We start from the raw sequence: 16,033 nt of genomic DNA on the forward strand, positions 1-16,033 counted from the left end.
GGAGGATGCAGAGGAGTCCAGAGCACAGGCCTCAAAAGTCGCATGCACTTGATTCACTGTGCGCCCTTGAGCACCCGGGTCCCCTCTTCAGGCGAGTTTCTCGCATGTGAATTCGAAGAGATTCGCTCCGCCTCCTCGGCTGGGATGAGAAAATCCACGTGGGGCGCTTGGCACAGTCAGCGCTCATTAAATGCCAGCTGGTGCTATTATTCTGATTATACCCATTATTATCGTTAATAACTAATTAATTAGCACTAATGCGTCCTCTCTGCGTCCGACTGGGTCTCTCCGCACCCCGAAATCACTGGCCCTAGGAGAGACGAGGTCGGACTCAGACCTCTCTTCTACCCACCTACGGCCCCAGCTCACCCCGTCTCTCCTGGTCCAGAACAGACCTCATAAATTTGTAGGCAGGTTGAGATGGCGTGGGCCTGGAGGCTGGAGTCAGATGAGGGGCGCCGCTGGCGTCGCCCCCCACCTCCAAGGGAGGGGGTCCTGCAAACCACTGTAAGAATGTTGGGCGCTAGGACCCCGCGGCCCTGTCGGTGCCGGGTGTCAAGGCCCCGTTCACCCCCGAGGCCACGCCCCTCTTGGTGATGATTGGCTCTCGGTTCCCGGCGCGCGGCTCCGATTGTTGGAAGCGGCCGCCGCTCCCGGGATTTCCCGCCCCGCCCGGACTTAGTCTCTGGTCCACTGGCTCCGCAACCTTAAAACCACTCGGCGGGGCGCGCTGGGCGGGCGCAGCAGCGGCGCGGGGACAGCGGGCGGCTGACAGCCTGGGAAGTGAGAGAGGGGTCCCGTCTGCCGGTGCCCCACGGCCGGCCCAAGCCGGGAGAGCTGCCATGGGCCCGGGGCCCCCGACGGCCGCAGCGGGGGCGCCACCGAGGCCGCTGTCCCTGGTCGCGCGGCTGAGCTACGCGGTGGGCCACTTCCTCAATGACCTGTGCGCGTCCATGTGGTTCACCTACCTGCTGCTCTACCTGCACTCGGTGCGCGCCTATAGCTCGCGCGGCGCGGGTCTGCTGCTGCTCCTCGGCCAGGTGGCTGACGGGCTGTGCACGCCCCTGGTGGGCTTCGAGGTTGATCGAGCCGCAGGCCGCTGCGCCCGCTTCGGCCCGCGCAAGGCCTGGCACCTGGTCGGTAAGCCCCCGCCCAACCTCCCCCATTCGACTGCCTCTCTTCAGGGCCTGATACTTTATCCGCCCAACCCATGGGCCTTCCTATCTGCCTGCTCAACTGCCCTGTAACCCTTGTCTGTCTGTCGCATGGCTGCTGTCTGACCCGCGGGGCCTCCTCCGTCTGACTGTTCACGTGACCCTCCAGCGTCGCTTTTTTCTTTTTCTTTTTTTTTAGGTCTGAACCTGCAGCATATGGAAGTTACCAGGCTAGAGGTGGAATCAGAGCTACAACTGCTTGGCCTACGCCACAACCGCGCCATATCCGAGATGCGTCTGCAACCTACACCACAGATCATAGCAACGCCGGATCTTTAACCCACTGAGCAGGATCGAACCCGTGTCCTCATGGATACTACTTGGGTTCGTTATCGCTGAGCCAACAACAGGAACTCCCAGCATCACTTTCCTTTGTCTGTCTAACCCTCAGCGGCATCCTGAACCCTCTTTGGATTGGGTCTTATTGCCAGCACCTTGTCTGGTCAGGCTTGATTTCATCTGTATCCATGTGACCACTCAGGACAACTCTTTGAGTGAGGATCAGGCTGCCTTGAGCCCCCTCTGTCGGTTTTCTGGAGCCCACTTTGTCCATTCCCTGCCCAGTCTTGGGCAACCTGGCACTTGGTAGCTTTGGGGAGCTGCCCAGGGAACTGGCTTGGGGGCCAGGTGAGCCGGAAGAGTCAGAGTTCTGTGTGTGTGTGGCTGATGGGATGAGGGTCTGCAGAGTGGGTAATGGGGTCACCTTCTGTTCATTCTGGGGGAGTTGCCTGGACTAGAGGGCTGTTGGTGGGGGAGGAGGTGGGTCTCATGGTTGCTGGGGCACTATGCCCATTGCAGGCCGGTGATAAGGCCTGTTCCTGGGGTCCCTTCCCTGCCCACCCAGACCCTGGGCCCAGAGATTAGCCCCGGCTGTTCTTTCCCTGGCAGAAGTATCCTCCGCATCCTGGCATTTGGGGGTTCACTGGGCATTGCAAGAGGCAGGGCCAGGAATCCTGCCCGCTTCTGGGAATTCTGGGCGGCAGCTTTCTAGAAGCCAGGTGGGCTGGCTGGTGTCTCCTTTGCCCCTGGGAACTGTGACTGAGGAGCCAGTGACTTGCCCTGGGGCCTCATGAGTAACATTCTTACAAGGTACAACATATCTCCAAGCCACCTATGGGTTGCTGGTGTTGCTGTGGCTGCTGCTCTGGGGGCTGAATTTCAGGTTTCTTAGGTCCTGAGGATGCCTAGGCTGTTCTTAGGTCACTTAGGCTGCCATAGCCAGGGAGGGGAGCAGGGAGAGGCAGGTGACTCAGATGTCAGTCAGAGGTATCCCTCTGCGGGCTGGTGCTGGGATTGCTTACAGAGCTGAGCTCAGAGTCTCAAATGCAGTTTTGTTCATAATAATTGGGTAGACTGGTTGACATGCTGAAGAAGTTGTTCCTGGAGTTCCCATTGTGGCTCAGCAGTAACGAACCCAACTAGTGTCCATGAGGATGTGGGTTTGACCCTGGCCCTGCTCAGTGGGTCAAAGATCCTGTGTTGCTGTGAACTATGGTGTTGGTCACAGATGTGGCTCAGATCTCGTGTGGCTGTGGCTGGTGTAGGCTGCAGCTCTGATGTGACCCCTAGCCTGGGAACTTCAATATGCCATCAGTGTGGCCCTAAAAAAAAGGAAAAAAGAAGAAAAAAAAAAGTAGAGGTTGTTCCTGAGCCAGAGAGAGAAGAGATATGAGGGTTCTTTTCTCTGGGCAAACATGTGAGACTCCTCTAAGGAGATGGAGCCAGCTGTGGGCAGGTGTCCCAGCAGTGGACACTGCATGTGCAAAGGCCCTGAGATAGGACCTGGTAACAGCCTGTCTTCGCCTTTCATAGGTGGAAGGCTGAGGTTCAGCGAGGGTCCCACCAGACCCCAGAGGATGAAGCTGAGTCCCTTTGCCAAGGGGTAGGTCAAGGGATGGAGGCATCTCCAATAAAGAACTGAAGGCTTTGTGTTTATGCAAAACAGGCCTGGGGGTGGGTGCCCCAACCAGATACCAAGGCATCCGCCTGTGCCCTTTCCCTGCCTTGGGGTGAGCACATGGGGAGACCTGTGAGGAGAGGAAGCTGGGGCGGTTCCTTGTGATGCCTGATAAAGTAACTTGAGTAAAGGTCACCTCGGCAACAGTTCCCACTTCTCTATTTTGCCCCCGAGTTTGAGGCTGGTGGGGATGGACTCACTCTTTCCCTTAACGAGCCCTTGGGAGCTCGCTAGCCAAGAGAGCCAGATATGCATGCACCTATGGGGTCCAGACTGGAACAGATGGGTAGACTGGGCTTCATAAGGAAGAAGCAGAGCTCTGGAGGAGGGGACATTAGCTTTGGGGTTTTGAAGGCTGAATAGGAGTGGTTGGTAGGGGGTAGGGAGGAGCATTCCAAGTAGTTGAAACAGCTTGTGCAAAGTGTGAAATCTCTTGGCTTTGAAGTTGCTGAGGCGGGAAGTGGCTCAGTAGCAGGAGCTCCGGACTTCACACATTAACTCTTATTTCTCACATAGATCTTGTGAGGTATTTTTATTAGCTCCCTTTTCTGGAAACGGAGGCCCAGAGAGGCAAAGTAACTTGCCCAAAGTCCCTCAGCCAGGCAGCCTAGCTCTGACAATGGTTAACCTAGCCTGGGGAGCAGCAGGGTAGAGTCTGGCCAAGGCAGCACATTCTTTTGACCAGAGTCTACAGTTCCTGCCTGGCCCTGGGTGGCCTCCAGGCATCTGCCTAGAGTGCGCCTCCCAGGCACCAGTTCCAGAAAAATAGCAAGGGTGGTTTTGGTTTCATTTCCCAATCCCAGGACTGTGGGGGTGGGCCCAGGTCTGGGGATGAGGTCACTTCCGGGGCCCGGGAGCAAGAAGGAAGTCCAGCTCCCTGGCACAGTACAGGGCCCCCTCTAGGTGCTGGGATGGGAGGAGAAGGATGCAGGGCTGGAGGGAAGGAATGTGGCTCAGGGTCCAAAAGGCTGGATTCTCAGCTCCGTGGCTCACTCACTGGACCTCAGTTTCCTCATCTGGAAATAGGGTTAATAATAACATCCACCCCTTTGGCCCGTAAAGAGAGGCCACTATTATTATTCACTCATTTAAAAGATCACGGAGTTCCCATCGTGGCTCAGCGGTAACGAACCCGACTAGTAAACATGAAGACACAGGTTCAATCCCAGGCTTCGCTCAGTGGGTTAAGGATCCAGCATGGCTGTGAGCTGTGGTGTAGGTCGCAGACACAGCTCCGATCCTGAGTTGCTGTGGCGTAGGCTGGCAGCTGTAGCTCTGATTTGACCTCTAGCCTGGGAACTTCCATATGTCGCAAGTGTGGCCCTAAAAAGACACAAATAGAATAAAATAAAAGATCCTGATGTGCCAGGCCCCATGTTGGGTGCTAGGGATATAGAAGTGACTTGGGAGAGATGTTACCCCACCTCCTGTCTGGTGGGAGATCTCGGCAGGCAGGAAACAAGCAGACAAAAGAATTCCTGTGTGTGCTAAAGAATATGAAGGAAAAAAATCAGGGTTCAGAGTGAGAGTATTAGGGTGGGGAAGGGACAGCTGGTGACTGGGATGGTCGGCATGGGGGGTTTCTTTTTTCTTTTTTTAATGGCTCCACCTGTGGCATATGTAAGTTCCTGGGCCAGAGACTGAATTTGAGCCACAGCTGAAGCAATGCTGGATCCTTTAACCCACTGTACCAGTCAGCAGTGGGGAGATTGAACCTGAGCCTCCTCAGTGATCCAAGCTGCTGCATCGGATTCTTAGCCCACTGTGCCACAGCAGGAACTCCAGAGGGATTTCTTGGAGAAGGTGGCACTCTGAGTTGAGTCCTGAAGGAGAAATAGGGTGGGCCTTGCTGAGATGTGAGAAGAAAAGCATCCCAGGCAGAGGGCATAGCCTGTGCAAAGGCCCTGGGGCAGGACCATGCCAGTTGTGTAGGAGGAACAGGGAGGTGAAGGCCCATGTGGCTGCAGCAGAGTGAGAGAGGGGGAGAGGGAGGAGGTGAGGGCAGGGAGGTGACAGTGCTGGTGGTGCAGGGCCTTTGGGGCCTCAGGGTGGACCTGAGCTTGTGCTGAGGTACTAGAGTGTTTTCCGGGAAGAGGCCCCCTTATGAGCTCATGGGGACACTAGGTCTCAGAGAGAGCAGGGTCCAGCCCAGCCCCGCCCCATGTCACTTGGGCCTCCTGACTCCTGGCAGCCCCACGGGATGCATGGTAGGAACTGGGAGGAAAAGGCCCCCTCCGTGGGCGAGATGGGAAGAGGACGTGGTGGGTGTAAGTGGTGCTTCTGGGGGAGGGGGGAAGTTTTCCAGGGGGATCCCTAAGCAGCCTTTCAACCTGCTGCACAGCCTCAGGCTATGCTTTAAGTTTCCCCAGCTGTCACCAACGGGCCAAATCTGGGGAGTCCTGAGCTGGTGTGGGGAGGCTTCATTCCTGCCGCTTCTTGGCACCTGACTGACCGATTGTCCTGGCCCCGGCCCTGTGTTCGTTAGAGCATGTGATCTGTTCAGTGTCTCTTTCCCCATCACACACCAGGGACATGTAGTCTGGACTGGGAGGCCCACTCCTTCTGTCCTGTTTGGCTGCCTGACCTCAGGGGGACTCCAGATCTCTCTGCCTTGTTTTCTCCATTTGTCTCAGGCGCCATAGGCCTAGGGAGGCCTGGGCTGCTGATCCCGTCTCATTGTGTGACTGGCGGTCCTCTAGCCTTTTCTGTGTCTCAGTTTTGGGTAGTCCTTGGCTGGCCCTGTGATGTGCCCTCCCCTTTTCTGCTCGTCCACAGGCACCATCTGCGTCCTGCTGTCCTTCCCCTTCATCTTCAGCCCCTGCCTGGGTTGTGGGGCCACCACGCCCGAGTGGGCTGCCCTCCTCTACTATGGGCCTTTCATTGTGATCTTCCAGTTCGGCTGGGCCGCTACGCAGATTGCACACCTCAGTCTCATCCCGGAGCTTGTCACCAATGACCATGAGAAGGTGGAGCTCACAGCTCTCAGGTGCTACCTTTGGGGCAAAGCGGGCGGGCAGGCACGCATACAGCAGGAGAGGCCAGGGGACCTGGGGTCACCTTCCATATCTGGGTGCTGCTTGGCTATGCGGCTCTGGGACTCAGCCGCAGCGTGAACAGCTATAAATTACTGTATCATTCAGCTGTTGCTGGGTAATAAAACAAGCACTAAGTTCGCAGCTTCAAACAGCACATGTTAACCACCTCACATTTTCTATGGGTCAGGAGTCTGACGGCTTAGCTGGGTTCTCTGCATCAGGCTTGAGGTTGTAAGCAAGGTGTCAGGACTGGGATGTCATCTGAGGCGTGGGGTCACTCTACCCTGATCATGTTGTCAGTGACAGTGTTCGTTTCCTCGTAGATGTAGAACTCGTGGTGGTGTATTGCTTCTTTGAGGCCAGCAGGAGAGGTTTTTTTTTTTTCTCCCCCCACTGCTTTTCAGGGCAAACCTGCAGCATATGGAGCTTCCCAGGTAGGAGTCAAATCAGAGCTACAGTTGCTGGCCTACACTACAGCCACAGCCACAACAACACGAGCTCCAAGCCATGTCTGCGAACTTCACAACAGCTCATGGCAACACTGGATCCCCAATCCACTGGGTGAGGCCACCGATTGAACTCACATCCTCATGGATACTAGTTGGATTCATTTCTGCTGTGCCACAATGGGAGCTCCAGCAGGAGAGTTTCTGATCTCAGGGATGGTGCAAGCCATTTTTTCTGAGGGTCACTTGATTAGGTCAGGCTCACCCAGGATAATCTCCCTTAATTACATCTGCAGAATCCCTTTAGCTTTGCCACCGAATTTTACCCAAACATGGGAGTGACATCCCATCATATTCATAGGTCCCGTCCCCAAGGGGAGGGAGTTAGACAGGGCAGAGCCAGGGCATGGGACTCTGAGGGTCCTAGAATCCTGCATGCCACATATGGGTACATTTGGTACCCAGTGTATCCACTGACTTACTAGAGGTGCTAAAGGAAGTGATTCTGGATATAATGAAAACAGGAGCATCTATGGGACGGTTGCTATGTGCCAGGTTCAGTTCTGGGCCCTTCAAGCAGACTGTATTTAAATTGTCAAGACAAGCCTGAGAGGTTGTTATGGCCCATGGCCAGGGTTTGAGCTGAGCAGGTCTCTATGAAGACTGTGCAGTGGGAACAGGGTTGAGGAGATGACCTTTCTTGGCAGGTGGGATGTCACCCATACATGAAGGTGGTTGTTTGGGCGTAAGTGCTCGTCACAAGGGCCCAGTCTGTCTGCAGCCCAGCCTGTCCTCCTCCCCACCCCACCCAGTTCCCCATTATGGCTAAGAGCTGCAGGCACTAACAGCAGGGGTTGCCCATTCCCTGGGGCCCCCTGAGGGCCCCAGCTGGGGGAAGGGCTGTGCCCGGCAAAGGCCAAGCTCTGGGTGTGTTCTATCTGAAAGTGCTTTACTGTCTGCCTCGTTAACTTCACCTTGACTTCTGGAGGTATGCTTGTTCTCATGTTCAGAAAGGGAAATGGAGTCCTGGTGAGATCCAGAGGCTCCCCAGCCCCGGCCGAGCCCCTAGGGCGTCATGGCTCTGGGGCTGCAGGTAGAAGTGATCCATGGAGCCTTGTCCTGCTGAAGCCGGGGATTTCTGAGTTTCTCAGGTTCTCAGGTTTCTGTGTTGCAGCCCTTACTCAGTCCTGCTTTGCCCGAGTCTGCACTCCACGCCCGCAGACAGGACTTGCACAGTGGAGTCTTGGGTCAGTGTGGTAAGTCATCAGATAACGTGGAGGCTAGGGAAACTGAGGCCAGCAAAGGCTTCCCTGGGGCCACCCAATATGTGGGTGGCTGAAATCACCCGCTGGCCGGAGGTCCCCCAGATGCCGCAAGCAGCTCTGACTGTGCAGCTCCCTGGGAAGGAAGTGGTCCTGTGGTTTCTGGGCTCCCCCGCTAAGGCCCCGCCTACACCCCACCAGGTACGCTTTCACTGTGGTGGCCAACATCACTGTCTATGGCGCTGCTTGGCTTTTGCTCCACCTGCAGGGCTCTCCCCACATGGAGTCCACCCAGGATATCAATGATCAGCTGGGAGTACAAGATGTGCCAGTGTTCCGGGTGAGCCGGGGCCTGGGATGGGTCAAGGCCATTGTTGTCTGGGTGGGACATCCCCAATGCCCTGAACTCGGGGCTTGTGCTGAGAGCCACTGCTGACCCCTCTCCTGCCTGATCCCCAGAATCTCTCCCTGTTGGTGGTGGGCATTGGCGCTGTCTTCTCACTGCTGTTCCACCTGGGCACCAGGGAGGGGCGCCGGCGGCAGGTGGAAGAGCCAGATGAACACAGCTCCCTATTAGCTCCTGCTACTGCCCGGCCCTTACTACTCTGGAAACACTGGCTTCAAGAGCCAGCCTTTTATCAGGTACGTCACAGGAAGAGGGAGGTAGTAGTTGACCTCCCACCAGCCCCTTACTCTGTGGGGCTACAGGCCCCACATTAGAACAGAGGTAGCCCCTTCTCCAGCCTATACCCAGGGCAGACATTACCAATCAATCACTGTGCTTCTCTCCACCTGACCAGCTAGGCAGTCCCTACTAATGGTCAGGTGCCAGTTGTGGAGTTGCTCACCTTGTTCCCACCCCTTCCCTGGCTCCCTGCTCATGGGAGTAGAGGATGACCCTTCTGACCCCTGAGCCATCTTCTTCTGCTTACAGGTGGGCTTGCTGTACATGAGCACAAGGCTTATTGTGAACCTATCCCAGACATACATGGCCATGTACCTCACCTACTCCCTCAACCTGCCCAAGGTGAGCCAGTGGTAAGGCAGGGATGAGGGGCCCCAAGCCTGATGAGCCATGCCTAAATTGCCTGTGACTGCTCTGCCCCAACAGAAGTTCATCGCCACCATCCCACTGGTGATGTACCTCAGCGGCTTCTTCTCCTCCTTTCTCATGAAGCCCATCAACAAGTGCATTGGGAGGAATGTGAGTGAGTAGGGCTGGGGGGTGTCCCCTAGAACCTGGGCCCTTGCAGACCAGAAGCCCCGGGTCTGGGCACCGCTTGGTAGAAACTGGGCTCTGGGTGCCCTGGGCTGCAGAGCTCTGGAGCCTTCTGTGCTGTCCAGTGCAGTAGCCAGGGGTGGTGGCGTGACTAAGGAACTGAGTGCTTCATTTTATTTCATTTTAATTGACTTGCACCGAGACATAAGCAGCCACCCATTTCTGGTGGTAGCTGTATCAGGCAGCATAGCTCTAGAATGTCTACTGCACGTAGCTCTCAGTACCCCCGGGCTCAGAATCTCAAGAGTCCTGAGGTCAGAGCTGGGGGCTTCTTAGGGATGACCCAACTCAACTCCCTCATTTGGTGGGGTTGGGGGCCAGGGGTGGATTGGAGGGCAAACGCCAGGCTCAGGGTTACCTAGTGAGGTGACCCTGACACTGGGCTGGGCTGCCTACAGATGACCTACTTCGTGGGCCTCCTGGTGATCCTAGCCTTTGCAGCCTGGGTGGCACTGACAAATGAGCTTGGCGTGGCTGTGTATGTGGCAGCTGTGCTGCTGGGCACAGGCTGTGCCACCATCCTCGTCACCTCGCTGGCCATGACGGCCGACCTCATTGGCCCCCACACGGTAGGTCTGCTGGGCAGGGCCAGGTTGGGGTTGGAGACCAAGGCCTGGGATGCTGACCCCTTGTCTGTGTTCCCCCAGCACAGTGGAGCCTTTGTGTATGGCGCCATGAGCTTCTCGGACAAGGTGGCCAACGGGCTAGCAGTCATGGCCATCCAGAGCCTGCACCCCTGCTCGTGAGTGCTACCCATTCATTCATTTGCGCTTAATGAGGTGTGCCAAGCCTGTACTATGCACCAGGTGCTGCCCCAGGTCTAAAAATTCCATGAGGACAGAAGACGCCACCCTGGTGGCTTCTCAGCCAGGGGGACCTGGTTATTCCCCACCTCCAGCAACCATTTACTCACTTAGCAGACAGACTATCCTGTGCCGGGTGTGGAGGACACAGCTTACAGATAGATAAGGGGATGTGAGAAGGCAGGGTAGTGGGAGGCCTGGAATCCCTGTAACTGAGACCCTCTGAACCCAGGGTTCTAGTTTCAAGTATGTGCCACATAGAAGCCCAGGGTTTGGGAATGAAAGCTGGCCTGGTCCCCTGTCCTCATGGAGCTATTGGCAGCATCAGCCATGTTACTAATCGTGTGGGTAAATGTGTGACCCAGACCAGTGGTGAGGGGTGTGAAGGACATCACTTAGGGAGGCCTGACTGGAGTGAGAGACCAGGAAGGGCTTCCTTAAGGAGGTGAAATTGGACCTGAGACCTTGAGGATGTCAGGGAGTTCTAGGCAAATAGGGAGGAACAGCCTGTGCAAAGGCCCTGGGGGGGAGGACTATGCCTGGCATGGTGGAGGAACAATGAGGAAGCCCATGTGGCAGGAGCAGAGGGAGTGAGGGGGAAAGAGGTAGGAGGGGAGGGCAGGGAGGGGACAAGGGTGGTCATGTAAGGCCTTGAGGGCCACCCGGAGGGCTTGGGCTTTTACCCCTAGAGGTGGAGTCCTGGAGGACTGTGGGCAGAGGAGGGGCAGGGCCTGAGTCAGGTGCTCACTACCACCCCCTGGTGGCTGCTGCAGGGAGGACAGAAGAGAGGGTGGGAATTGGGGAGGAGAATGGAGTGGTCCAGGGGGGTGCTGATGGGGCTGGACCAGGTTGGGGGCTCAGGAGGGACGAAGGAGAAATGGGCAGACTAGGGTAGACTCTGAAGGCAGAGCTGACATTACTGGCTGAAATATCAGATGTTGGAAGGGAGAATGGAGTTGAGCATGACTCCCTGGTCCTGGCCTGAGTGCTGGGAAAGACAGGGCACCCCAGAGGAGATGAGAGGTGGAAGTCCAGGTGGGGGCTGGAGGGTCCCGATAAGTGTCTGCTCACCCCCTTCTGTCTTCCTCTTACCCCCAGCTTGGAGCTCTGCTGCAGAGCCTGTGTGAGCTTCTACCACTGGGTGATGGTGGCCGTGACAGGTGGGGTGGGCGTGGCTGCCACCCTCTGCCTGTGCAGTCTCCTCGTCTGGCCCATCCGCCTTCAGAACTGTGAGTTGTGGGCCGCCTCTGCAGCCACGGGTGGTAGGTCTGGGACAGGGACCGGCCCCACCCTCGCTAACTCCACTCCCATCCCCTTCTCTTCCAGGGGACCCTGGAGCCCAACCCTGACACTGTCCCATGGTCCCTTGCTCTATGCAAATTAACCTTGAGTGTGAACATCTGATGCCCAGCGATGCCTGAAGTGACCCCCCCCCCCACCCCACACCCCCTGCTCCTCTGATCCCACCAGTGTCCTCCCCACCTGGCTTTGGGGGTTGCTGGGTGAGGTCAGCCAGGGCAGGGACATCTAGCTAGGCCCTCTGCTATCCAGGGGCAGGTGGGGTTCTTGTGGGCTTGGGGTATTCCAATCCCAACTCTAATCCACTCCCAGCTGTCTGTCTGGGTGATTTGGGGGTGCCATGTGAGGGGCACAGGACCAGGGCCTCTGCTGAGCTCAGCCCCAGCTCCTTGCTTATGGCCAGGACAGGGTCTCCTGGGTGCTGCCAGGCCCTGGAGTACAGTGTCACTGCTGAGCCTACCAGGAGCCCCAGTCTCAGGGTTGGGGGGCTGGACCAAGAAAGACCCTGGCAGCAATCAGGCTCAGCATGCCAGGCTGGGTGCCTGAGTATATCTCCCCACACCCAGGCTACTGCTGACAGTGAATAAAGAGCTGGGCATGGCGAGGGCTGTGCCTTGGCCTGTTTGCCGGGGGCCCTCGGCAGGAGAGGGCAGTCGGTGTGCCCTCTGTGCCTCTGCCCTAGAGCTTGCTTGCTGCCCAGGGTCTTGGTTAGCAGCTCACTTTATCTGGCCGCCTGACCGTCCCCAGAGGTGGACAGATGCCTGGAGTGGGAGAGGTGCATAGGGCAGCATGATCTTTATCTGTGGATGGGCGTGTAGTTGGGTGGGAGCCGCTGGTTGGTAGAGGGGCAGTAGGGTTCTAGGTCCCACTGCCGGTAGTTCTGGGCGGTGTAGCGCGGGTGCTGAGGTGCTGACAGGTACGGCACATAGTCAGACGCCTGCCACAGTGGCTCCACCCCAAATCGGTGTCTGTTGATTACTGTGGGGGCCAGGACCAGGTCAGTGCCAGGCCTCAGCTTCCTGGCCCTGGGGGTTTTCGCCCCCCACCCCCGCCCAAGGGGCCTTGTTCCTGCCCCTGGCTCCCAGCCTCACCGTATTCCTTGCCCCGGATGGGTCTGTCTTTCCACAACATGCTCCCCCACCGCGTGCTGGGGTCTCGGTACTGGGCCGGGATGATGGGGTCATACCAGGCGGTCTCCCAGAGGCGCTGGGCATAGGCTGCAGGGTGGGGAGAGGCTGTCTCTGCACCTTGGGCCCTCACCCTCCCCTCAAGATTGAGCTGGTGTGGGCTGGGCACTCACCTGAGGGCATGCTCTGCTCCCTGTGGCGGTAGCATCCATGCCAGTGGGCATAAGCCTCGCGATACGGGCTGTCCAGGGCCTTTGGGACCGTGTACCAGGCTTCTCGGGAGTCCGAGTTGGTTAGGCCGGTGTACCAGAGCTGGCCAGCCGCATCACGTCCCATGGGTGTGTACTTCCAGCGCGTCGCTTGCTTGATGGCTGGTGTCCAGCGGGGGCCCTCCTGGGACAGGTAGTCATCGCTAAGGGGCGGGGAGGAGAGAGACTGAGCTTGTGGCGCCCCTGCCCTCCCTGGGCCTCTGCATCCTTTGCTGTGTTGCCAGCATCAAGGTTACAGAGACCTGGCCCGTGGTGTGTATGTGGCGGGTGGGGGGGGGCTTTCCTTCATCCCCACTGGGCCATGTCTGTCCTTTAGTACCAGACAGCCACCGCAACCCCCGCCCCACGCTGCCCCAGCAGAGGTGGGGGAGGCTGACCCTGCATAGCCCATCCTCCTAAACATTTCACTTTTGTAGCTTTTCTTGCTTCTCTGCAAATCCTTTCCCAGCCTCTCAGACCTGCAGGCCCTTTCCTCCAGGAAGCCCACCCTGCCCCATCCTGCAAGTGTACCAGGAGAAAGTAGTCTCAGCTATGGCTGAGTGAGGGGAACCATGGGGTTGGGGACATAGGGAAAGGGTGTGGGGGTGCCTAGGCTCCCAGGAAGACCTTCAGGGAATCCTTCTGCCATCACTATCCCTTCTGTCCCCAGGGGTCAGCTGGGAATGAGGACAACTCCATATTTAAAGGAGAAACCACGCTGCTACACAGGAGTGCCTGTTCTGGGGGCCTCTGGTGCCAGAGCCTGTCCCAGGCTGAGGGCAACAGGAGGGCTTCCTAGAGGAGGTGGCAGTAAAGTGCAGCACGTGCCAAGGCCCTAGGGTGGCGGGGGATGGTTTAATGTACGGAGGCTGGCAGTGCAGAGAGGGAAGTGGAAATGTGCCAGTGAAGGCACAAACCAAACCTCAGCGAGATGGCATCAGACCAAAGCTCTCGATCTGGAGCACATCCTTGCAGTGCCACTGCCTAAGACAAAGATGGGCCGGTGCTCTGGCCTGGGAGTGTGCTCCAGGGGGTGCCCCAGCAGGGCCGCTGACTCCCAGGCCCCAAGCCACATGGGAAACCGGAGACTCACATGTCTCGTAGGGGGTTGGATCAGCCCGGTCAGTTCTGGGCCATCAGTCCTGGGAAGCTGCCCCAGACTTGGGTCTGCCACTTGCAGGGAGGGGAGATTCAGGACTGTCTGGCAGGGCCAACCCTTTTCAACTACAAAATGAACTGAAACATCAAAATGCACATGGTTTGTAAAAAGGAATTAAAACAGTCTAACATAACATACAATGAAAAAGTCTGTGTCAATTATACCTCAAAAAAAAAATTCCATTATAACTGGAAAAAAGCTTTCTCTTAATAAATGAATGTCTATAATAAAGAGATCTACTAAATAATAGCACTGAAAACAAAAGTGAAGCTGCCCTCATCCCAGCTGCCAGCCCCTGTACCCGGGCTGCCACTCTTCCTCCATGAAGATGTGTGTGCTGTGCCCCTGTCCCTCCCAGTACACAGATGTGGGAACCTGCTTCAATTGTGGTTTCACTTTTTTCTCCCCTTACTGTTCTTGAAAATGGAGCAACATCAAGGGTGTTTGTTCACTTACCTTTTCTTAAAGCTGCCTAATACTGAACCCATTGTAGTTTATCAGTGCTAATTAATGGAGCCTCTGCTGGGTAGAAAGTAGTCCCCCAAATCCACATCCACCCAGAATCTCAGAACATGACCCTATTTGGAAATAGGGTCTTATCAGACAAAACTTAAGGTGAGGTCATGCCAGGTTAGGGAGGCCTTAAGGCAATACCTGATGTCCTGAAAGGATAGGATCTGGACAGTCGGGAAAAGGCCAGGTGATGACAGGCTGAGATGGGGCAATGCTTTTACAAGCCCAGGGACGCCATGGACTGCCAGCAGTCTCCAGAAGTTGGGAGGAACATAGGACAGATCCTCCCTCATGGTCTCAGAAGGCCCCAGCCCTTGGACACGTTTGGTCTGGGACATCTGGCCCCTGGTGCTGGGAGAGGGTAAATTCTGTGCTTGAAGTCGCCCCATCCCAGGTGCTATTCCAGCAGCACAGGGCTCCCGGGTACCTAGCGTTTGTTCTGCTGGCTGTGTGCGTGTGTTGTGCACGCAGAAATGATCACATGTGACCTGCGTGCACTCCTGCCAGGTCCCAATCCTGGCTCGGGCAGGTGCAGGGGTCAGCCAGAATAGGAGGAGGGGAGCTGGTGCAGCACCCAAGGGCCTTTATAGAGAATAGATGAGGCTGGCAGGAAGCCAAACCCAGAGAGAGCGAGAGAGGGAAGGGGTAGGGTGGTGCTCACCTGTACAGAGATGCCGGGAAGTCCACCTCAAGGGTATCCCGGGGGACATAGGGCTGGGCAGCCTTCCGCCTCAGGGTCTGCATGTCTGCCTCTGGATGCCCAGGGGCTCATGCCTCCAAGGCCTGTGGGGCCATTGTTGACAGCAACAAAGGCACCCCAGTGTCCTGGCAACAGCTGGGCAGGCTGGCCCCCGGCCAAGAGGCCAGGAGCACAGAGGCTGGAGGAAGGAGGTGGTACCCTGGCATGGGGCTCCCCCTCCCCCTCTCCTTAGCCTCCTAGCACCCCTGTGAAGGGCCCTGAACCGAAGGAAGCGTCTGAATTTCCCTCCTGCACCCTCAGTGCCACCTTCCCAGATGCTCAAGCTGGGACCCTGCAGCAACCCCAGCTCCCACATTCTCTCCCCACCCCAGCCCGTACTTCATCTGTTTCCAAAATATATCCAATATCCAGTGTGTGCACATGCCGAGTTCCCAGCAGCACGATCTACAACCGCCACAGAGTGGAAACAATCCAAATGCCCACCAACTGCAGAACACACACACAAAACGTGACCCTCCACACAGTGGAGTATCACGCAGCCTCAAAAAGGAGCAATGCACTGACACAACATGGACAGGCCTTGAGACCACGATGCTCAGTGAGTAAAACAGACACAGAAGGTCACAGTGTGCAACTCCATAGATGGGAAACTTCCAGAACAGGCACATCCAGAGAGACAGAGGCTGAATTCCTGGTTGTCAAGGGGCTGAGGAGGGATGGGAGTAACTGCTCATGGGGAAAGGGCTTCTTTTGGGATGATAGAATGTTCTGGAATTAGTGGTGACGGTGGCACAACATAGTAAATATACTAAAAAGCACTAAATCATACACTTTAATGTTACGCACATTTCACTACACACACAAAACATTAACAAAAAATCCAGAAGCTTCCTGCCTTTCACCATGTTCATCTGTTCCTGGCCATAGTCCATGTCATCACCTGCCTTGCTCAGAGCCTCCTCCTCTCTGGTCTCTGTGCTGTCGCCCACCT

General features: G+C 56.7%; 2 protein-coding genes across 2 annotated transcripts; one reads left to right on the forward strand and one right to left on the reverse strand.

Moving 5' to 3' along the window:
• Window positions 1–699: 699 nt before the first annotated feature.
• Window positions 700–13,962, forward strand: MFSD12 (major facilitator superfamily domain containing 12). Its single transcript, XM_047777543.1, has 11 exons — window positions 700–1,140; window positions 5,947–6,157; window positions 7,827–7,908; window positions 8,183–8,254; window positions 8,374–8,556; window positions 8,849–8,941; window positions 9,026–9,118; window positions 9,592–9,762; window positions 9,841–9,935; window positions 11,095–11,225; window positions 11,323–13,962. Exons 1-11 carry the CDS (start codon window positions 843–845, stop codon window positions 11,343–11,345), a joined length of 1,452 nt encoding a protein of 483 aa, XP_047633499.1. The 5' UTR covers window positions 700–842; the 3' UTR covers window positions 11,346–13,962.
• TEKTIP1 (tektin bundle interacting protein 1) lies at window positions 12,092–15,731 on the reverse strand. The gene is made up of 4 exons (XM_047777555.1): window positions 15,004–15,731; window positions 12,596–12,834; window positions 12,387–12,512; window positions 12,092–12,273 (listed from the first exon to the last, which is right to left on the reverse strand). The coding sequence occupies exons 1-4, from the start codon at window positions 15,084–15,086 to the stop codon at window positions 12,092–12,094; spliced, it is 630 nt and encodes a 209-aa protein (XP_047633511.1). The 5' UTR covers window positions 15,087–15,731.
• Window positions 15,732–16,033: the final 302 nt, after the last annotated feature.

The sequence above is a fragment of the Phacochoerus africanus genome, chromosome 4 (genome assembly GCF_016906955.1).
Source record: "Phacochoerus africanus isolate WHEZ1 chromosome 4, ROS_Pafr_v1, whole genome shotgun sequence".
In the NCBI taxonomy this organism is placed as follows: Eukaryota; Metazoa; Chordata; class Mammalia; order Artiodactyla; family Suidae; genus Phacochoerus; species Phacochoerus africanus.

Bases quoted from the DNA above. Each gene is read 5' to 3' on its own strand.
- MFSD12 (XM_047777543.1), top strand. From the start codon at position 843: ATGGGCCCGGGGCCCCCGACGGCCGCAGCGGGGGCGCCACCGAGGCCG. The intron at 8,942-9,025 runs GTGAGCCAGTGG...CTGCCCCAACAG, and splicing joins ACTCCCTCAACCTGCCCAAG to AAGTTCATCGCCACCATCCC. The intron at 11,226-11,322 runs GTGAGTTGTGGG...CTTCTCTTCCAG, and splicing joins GCCCATCCGCCTTCAGAACT to GGGACCCTGGAGCCCAACCC.
- TEKTIP1 (XM_047777555.1), bottom strand. From the start codon at position 15,086: ATGCAGACCCTGAGGCGGAAGGCTGCCCAGCCCTATGTCCCCCGGGAT. The intron at 12,513-12,595 runs GTGAGTGCCCAG...CCCACCCTGCAG, and splicing joins GGAGCAGAGCATGCCCTCAG to CCTATGCCCAGCGCCTCTGG. The intron at 12,274-12,386 runs GTGAGGCTGGGA...TGGCCCCCACAG, and splicing joins CATCCGGGGCAAGGAATACG to TAATCAACAGACACCGATTT.